At 36.5% G+C, this 7,823-nt stretch overlaps 1 protein-coding gene across 1 annotated transcript; it reads right to left on the reverse strand.

Moving 5' to 3' along the window:
- Window positions 1-4,198: 4,198 nt before the first annotated feature.
- LOC123530312 (uncharacterized) lies at window positions 4,199-7,469 on the reverse strand. Its single transcript, XM_053537390.1, has 4 exons — window positions 7,317-7,469; window positions 6,404-6,580; window positions 5,166-5,346; window positions 4,199-4,842 (listed from the first exon to the last, which is right to left on the reverse strand). The coding sequence occupies exons 2-4, from the start codon at window positions 6,569-6,571 to the stop codon at window positions 4,727-4,729; spliced, it is 465 nt and encodes a 154-aa protein (XP_053393365.1). The 5' UTR covers window positions 6,572-6,580; window positions 7,317-7,469; the 3' UTR covers window positions 4,199-4,726.
- Between the last annotated feature and the right edge of the window lie 354 nt (window positions 7,470-7,823).

The following is a 7,823-nucleotide window of genomic DNA, read 5'->3' on the forward strand; positions in this document are numbered from 1 at the left end:
GCTCTTGATATTTAGCTCTAAGGTTTCGTAACTGGACATGAGCTATCTGACACTTTTTCTGGATATGATGGTCAAAGTTGAGTGTGTTGGTCATGGTTACACCAAGGTCCTGATATGATACGATGCATTTTACGTCACACCCACCAACGTTTACACTTGCGATGTTCAATTTCGCTAACTGTTGTCTGGTTCCATACATAATTATTTCAGTTTTAGACTTATTCATTGTCAGTTTGAAGGTTGTCATCCATTTTATGATTTCATTGAAACAACTGTGGAGTTGTTGAAGAACAGTTGTCTCATTTTGAGAATTTCCCGCTTGAATTTTTAACGCAATCTTGTGGTCATCCCGTATCCATAGAGATTGGCTGGATATTTCTGCACCACTCGGTTGAGAGCCGACAGATACAGGGTAAAGATCACTGGTCCGGCACAAGAACCCTGCGGGACACCAAACCTCAGTGGCTCCGTGTCAGATGTTGACTGTTCGACTAAAACTTTCATTGTTCTGTTCGTGTGATAAGATTTTATTCATTTCAAGGGAGTGCTGTGTATACCAAATTCATCTTGAAGGATTTTAATCAGTATCGGGATATCGATGGTATCGATCGCTGCACTCAAGTCGATCATGACCACGATTGTTACTTGTTTTTTTTATCTATGGTTTCCAAAAGATCATTATACATTTTGACCATTGCTGTTTCAACCCCATGATATATTCTATAGGCACTTTGGTAAGCTGGGAGGAGATTGTTAGCTTCTATATGCTTATTGATTTGGTTCAGTGCAACTTTTTCAAGAATTTTGGAGAGGAATGTTAAATTTGACACCGGGCGATAGTTCTGCAGTTCAAGCGGGAGACCTTCCTTCTTCAACAAAGGTTTTATCACAGCACTTTTCCATTCCTCAGGGAACACATCAGATAGCAGTGATTGAATTACAATTTCTGTCACAACGGGAGCAAGTTGTGAAAAATGCTCCAGGACCTTTAATTTTTTAGTTGGAATCACACCAAGTTCACAGGTTGTAGATTTTGATGCATATAAAGTTTCAAAATATCGTTTTCGGAAAGTGGTTTGAACGCAGTAAATGTATTTATAATCACAGGTGGATTCGAGTAGGAAGAATTACAATTGCTGGGTGTTTCAGTTGGTATATTGTCAAGATCATTTCTCATCTTATAGATTATTTTATCGGCAAAGTATCGTAGGAAGTCATTTGCCAAAGATACTGCACTTGTGTGTAATGGGAGCGGATTGTCCTTCGGCCTTCCCAGTAAATCTGATGTAACAGCATATAGCTTTTTGATGTTTCCGTCTGTTTTTCCAATCTTGTTCTTGTAGTACTCATCCTTGGTCCTAGAAAGTTCAGCACTATATATATTTCTTACACCACTATACGGTTTCTTTGACAGGCCAGATTTGTAATTCATAAAATTTTTCTCTATTGTTTCAGCTGTTTAGGTATACTGAGTACCAAGGAACTGTCGGTCTACAGAGAATAGTTCTTTCCTTTAGAGGGGCATGTTTCTGAACAATGTCTGACGTGATTCTAGTGAACTCGGACACAAGATCATTGACATTGGACGAGTTCACTACAATGTTGTTTAATTGTCCGAATTCCGCTTGTAATATGTCACTGGATACAGATTTCCAATTTCGAGATTTGATTTCTTTCCTGATTAAGGGAGGACGACACTGTTCAATGTTACAACTAACAAAGCAGTGGCCAGAGATGTAATAGTTTGACAAAGGTTCTGAGACATTCACACGTTTGTCTTCTAGCTTTGTGATCATCATGTCAAGAATATGACCACCAGAATGAGTTGGAGCATTCACATGTTGAACCAGACCAAAAGATTTCAAACACTGCCGGAATTGTTTGGTGTAGCAATCTGACTTATTATCCATGTGGATGTTAAAGTCACCTAACAGCACCAAAAACTCGGATCTGGTCGTTATTTGTTCAGTAAACTCAGTGAATTCTGTCACAAACATAGCCTGAGTCATTGGGTGTCTCTCCGAATACGGCGGTCTATATATTCCAACGATGTAGAGGATGAACGATTGACTACATACTTTCCATTCAGCACATTCAAAGGACTGAAAGGTTTTTGCTGGGCATGTTGACACGTTGAGATTGTTTCTGTACAATAGGGCAAGTCCTCCACATTGACGGTCGGGTCTTTGGACATCATCAAAGCAGTAACCATCCTGAGACAATTCCCCCCCATGACAACGTTATCATCATCCGGCTGTAGCAAAGTTTCAGTGATCACACAGAGGTCTATACCCTCCTCCAATATGTGCTGAAGAAGGTCAGCAGACTTTCCTCGCACAGACCTTATGTTCACAGTTGAAAGTTTTAATTGTTTCTTTCTGTGGGCATTTAATAAGAATGAATGATCTAGTTTAATTTGGATCAAATTTGAACGTTTCAATTGTTTCTTTCTGTGTGCATTTAAGATAATGTACGATCTAGTTTAATTTGGGTACAGTTTGTCAAGTGAACATCAGCTTTAGACTTTATCCTCGGGCGACCAGCTCGTTTACCTCTGTATTTCAAAAGATTATCCTTTTTCAGCATAGCTAATGTTTCTTCATTTGGTATTGTATACCTCCTAGGCACAAATCTATAATCCAATAATTGGTCTCTACTGTACTGTCTACCTGTACATGGATTAGCCATAACTTCGAGTGAGATGTTGTTCACCAAACCAAAACGGATGAAATTATTGAAACGTTACTCCAATATTTGTCAATTTGCAATTGTTTTACATCAAAGTTATTTATTAATCCAAAGATAATTCCAAAAGATAAATTTTGCAATATATTGGTCACAAGTTTATTGAAAACTGAGCCAAAAATCCAATCTCTAGAATCACTAGTTTTTGCAAAATAATCCAATTTTGCAGAGCAGAAAAAATTGCAGCCTACACCTGGCGCAAGACTACAATTACACTACGAGGGACCCCACGTCCCTCTCCCTTGAAATTATTCGTATTGTAATAAAAACCTAGATCACTAGGTAAAATCAAAGAAAATTCTTGTTTACACTTAAAAGGCCACGTTTTTTGGTCCAATCTTAATGAAACTTTGGTCAGAATATTTGGCTCCATGAAATCACTAGGTAAAAAATGTTTACACTGTTATGGTGTGTTACTCAGGTGAGCGGCCTAGGGCCATCTTGACATTCTTATTTATTTAATATCCTCTACAATGTGCAGATTGCATAGGCAACACTCGCACATTAAGGATATAAATATTATACTAGTTTTTGCTGTTATCATTTTATAAATCTTCGTCAATGTTTAATTTAATGCATGACTTAATCTGCATCAGTATTTTAACAGGTTTTTGTAAAATGTATCTACTCACATATTGCACTTGAATATTTCAGGTTTTCTCACGCGAAACTAACTTTTTTTCTAGTTAACGTAAACAACATCTAATATTGGCAAACGCAAATTCAAACTGCCTATATTGACGATGTGTATGCATATCGGATCCCTCTCTGTGGTAAATGAGAAAACGGATCCCTCTCTGTTCGCGCACAGGACCTTCTATGTGGTAAACAATGATCTCCCGACACCAGGGAGCTCGGAAAATCGAATTTTTCGCCCTGAACACAGGTTTGTACATAAAAAATATGAACCACGAGAAGACGTAGCTATTTACCCTTGCTTTGTTATCGTTACATTTGTTTTACCAGTTGACTCAAGTCCAAACGAAGATGGAATGTAGACGGAGGGTACCAGCTTGGATGAACATCAGGCCATGTTTATGAAACTTAATACGACTTTCCTTGAATATAGCAAGTACCGAGTATCTTAGATGTGAAGTAGTTGATCCCATCTTATTTGTAAATTCACTTTATGTGGTTATTTTCACCATGTTTCCTTAAAACACGCACTACTTTCGTTTTCGTTAATGCACGGGATCCTTCTCAGTCGGTGCAATTTTGCCTCACAGGATGCCTTTTCACTACCTGCTCCTGGCATGGGAACCCTCTTAGACAAAATATTCTAACGGTACTGGCGCCCTCTCAAATTAACTTCAGTGTTAGAATTCGAGCTAAATCAGTAAAATGTAAAAACGAGGACGAAGCAGCGGAGGAGAGGATGAATGTGGTTATAAAAACAAAGGAATATGTTTCTGTAAGATAGTTATTTTGACCTACCCATTAGGATATACAATAATTTATTTTTTAAACTGTTCCCGTTACATATAACTGATTTGTTACAGTCTTAGTACACGTAGCTGGCTGCAGAATCAATTTAGTTTCCAATTGCAACATACGCGAAAATGTTTCTTTTTTCTATACCATTTTTATTATAGACTGCAAGAATTTTGAAACAAAAACAAACAAAATTTCTTGATGTCCATAATCTGCACATTTTGTCATTACTTGACCATTTGACTAGTTTTGTATCAATTTATTTGATCTTGGAATTAAAGCTGAGAAGAAAGTTTGATTTCCTTTTTGTAAAATTAGATTTTGGTATTTATACCATGTGTAAACTATGAGTTCTGCTCAATCCTGGGCTAAAGGACGTGAACGGTAGATTGCAATTTCACTACCCGCCATGAATAGTTCGTTTATGTCGTGTTTTTCCACTTTTTATTTTAAAGGAAGAAATTGCCTTCCTGAATAGGAATGTTCCTTTTTATAATCAACTTTATTTTATATCCAATGCCAAAGACTATATTTGCATAACAAACATAACTCAGCGTCCTTGAAACGAAAGTGTCAATACTGTGAGATGAAGCACTAAACCGATAGCAGTGCGGACGTTGTGTCGCTGCATGACAGTATCAACTGTTGTTGTAATCCACCGGGGCTCTAAAATTAACAAAACATATCATGTCGTCAAATTTATACAACATTAAAACTTTTCTTTCTAACTGTACACATGAAGTCATGGTTAAAACTATAACTTTTTGACTAGTATCAGTAAGTTTAAACAAATACATGTGATTCTAAAATCTAAAACTTATGAAGCACTTGTTAATCAATTTAAACACTCCAAATCGATAATGCCGCAAGAAATATACGACCCCACGTCCCTCTCCCTTGAAATTATTCTGTAGGTAAGAAAATCTTCGTATTTTTCAATTGATTAAATATATAATTTCTTAATTAAAACACATCAAATATCACCAAACCATTCTTTTGAATGACATCATCACTTGTCGTTCGTTGTACGTCTGGGCGAATTTTTGTCACTGACCACGTCATAGTAGCTACTATACACGTTGGACATATCAGCCATAAACTGGCTTGCTCAACAGGATCCATGAAATAAAGCCAAAAAGTCGAAATTAAACACAGGATTTCTGTTGGAACCTGAAATAAAATATGAGGTTATGATACTATTTAATGCGCTGATGTAAGCAATTTAAAAGTGTATCATAAAGTTTTTGAATTTATTTACCACGAGCATCAGAATTAGATGGAAAGATTGCTAGAGGTCATAAGGCTAGTAGTGGTTGGTTTTACACAGGAAGTATGTGGTCTGGTAGTCTAGTGGTAACATGTTTGACTGTCGGTCCAGAGGTTCATGGTTCCTATCTGGTTAAGACCACCCTGGATGCCTAACTAAGAGCTCAGTGCTGATTCTTCCTAGGAATGACGGTTTCACTTGTCACCAGGCACATTAAAGGGACATATAACTTCTAGATCATGACATAGAAAAAACATTTTTATATGTCATATATAGTTATTCCTATATTTCTTAAGAAGGCTTTGAAACATAGTTATTGGCAGATTGTACGTTACGGAGAATTAGTTGTTTTTACTTTTATCAGTTCCAAAGTGCAGAGCGTTTGTCACGGGGTATTAAAGGTAAACTGCCCAAGGACATGAAACGTTTAAAGCTTTATATAAACATCATTCAGTATCAATTCGTCAATAGGTAAGGACAATTTTTATTGCCGAGGCATTCCGTGTTCGATTCCCGACTGATTCTTGATTTAACATTTTTGAAAATGGTTTAGAAACAAAAACTCAGGTTCTTACGTTCATAATATTTCAAAGAAAGATCTTTTCAGCAATAATCTGGAGTCCAGTGCCTTTAAAATACCGGCTGACTGTCTATTTGCAAAGTGCTAGACTAAGTTTAACCGGACATGCCTTATCTCAAAAAATTTCCCTCGCTCTTTCCCTCTTGTCAAATCACTCGTGTGTTTGTACTGGTAGAGGATAAATTTGCCACACCGAGTGGCTACTTTTGTATTAAAGGTGCGTTTCTCATTTAAAGGACGTACAATAAAAAACCAGTATTCTTGTCCTTATTTTTTTTATGATTGGAGTTAAGCTGGGATAATTTTTATTTCGCTAGCCTAGTAATCAGGATGAAATTTTCATATTTCACGGTATATCTTCGTCACGAAAGCAGACTTACAAAAATCATCTTTGCTAGGTGACAACTACGACGCCATTGCAGTATAAAGGTTGTGATAGGAAGACCCTTTCTGGCTGGATGTTCAATCACGCTCATGTATAAACAGCCGTGAAAGTAGAATCCACTGGATAACGTGGCTACCAGTTTTAATATAGCTACAGCAGACATCCTCGAAACTGAAATATTTTTAAGTTTTATTTCAAAACGTAATGAAAGTTTTCATCACTTAAACATTTTGCCAAAACTAACCGAGGACTTTAATACATTTGTTTTTACGACAGAGTAGCGGGAATATTGATCGTGTTCCTTGAACGTATTTCCATAACATACCTACAAATATAATCATTTGAACACTTCAACAGAACACCACAGTTCAAAATGTTAATGACTGGTTAGCAATGATTCTAAGTTTCGGAAAAAGAAACAAATCGAGTATAACTAAAGACAAATGGCGTCAAGATGTATCTAGTTAATGATATGACTTATTGGACCCTAAATGGCCGCTGGTTTTGGAAAATTACAGTATCTGCGCTACAGCGATTGCATCACTACGAGTATAGCTAACCCCTGTACTGATAGAATTTATTTCTTTCAAAGCCGCCAAAAATGGCACCCCGGGGGCCTGTCTATAAATTCGATATATGTTTAAAAAATACTGGAATCTCACATTTTAAAAACTTACACAGATACGAAAAGTCCGGATAATAAATATTCTTTTTGTAAACAAAATTTACGTGTTCAGCATACATATTTTTTTGCCATATCACCTATTTTTTAACTCGCGATAATCTTGGTGAGAATAGAACAGTAAGGATATTCACGAAACGGTGTGAAAACATAAATGAAACTTTCATAGTGTTACTTTAATTTCCCCCAGTTGTGTAAACTAAGTGTAATATTACACGGTTTACCTTTTTTGCACTATTCCGACCTCTTCTAACAGTGTATAGCCTTCAATTTGGTTCCTCAACAGTTCAGCACTAGGTCACAGCACGGAACTTTACATATTTTCGATATTTAACTGAAAGAAATTGAAGAATAATAACACATTGATTTGATACGTATGCATCCCGTGACTTGTATAAACTTAATACGCTTTATATACAGTTCGATTACTAGGTCATACGTGTTTACACATTTTCAAACCAAATTTCCTCTACTTGCAAAATGACCTTTCTACTTTCTGATTATGTTTTGTTTTAGTTTGAGCTCACGTTTTTCTTATACAAGACACATTAAAATATGGAACCCTGAGTTAAGGTTACAAAACGCAATCTTTAATGTTTACAAACATGATGTTTAAGAAAACGAACTGTAACAGATATAGTACGAGTTTATCTTCAAAAGATGTAAGAAGACGTTCCGCTAGGACAAACAACAATATTGTCTGAGGCGAAGCCGAGGATAAAATTGGTGTTCG

This window comes from Mercenaria mercenaria, chromosome 1, assembly GCF_021730395.1.
Source record: "Mercenaria mercenaria strain notata chromosome 1, MADL_Memer_1, whole genome shotgun sequence".
Classification (NCBI taxonomy): Eukaryota; Metazoa; Mollusca; class Bivalvia; order Venerida; family Veneridae; genus Mercenaria; species Mercenaria mercenaria.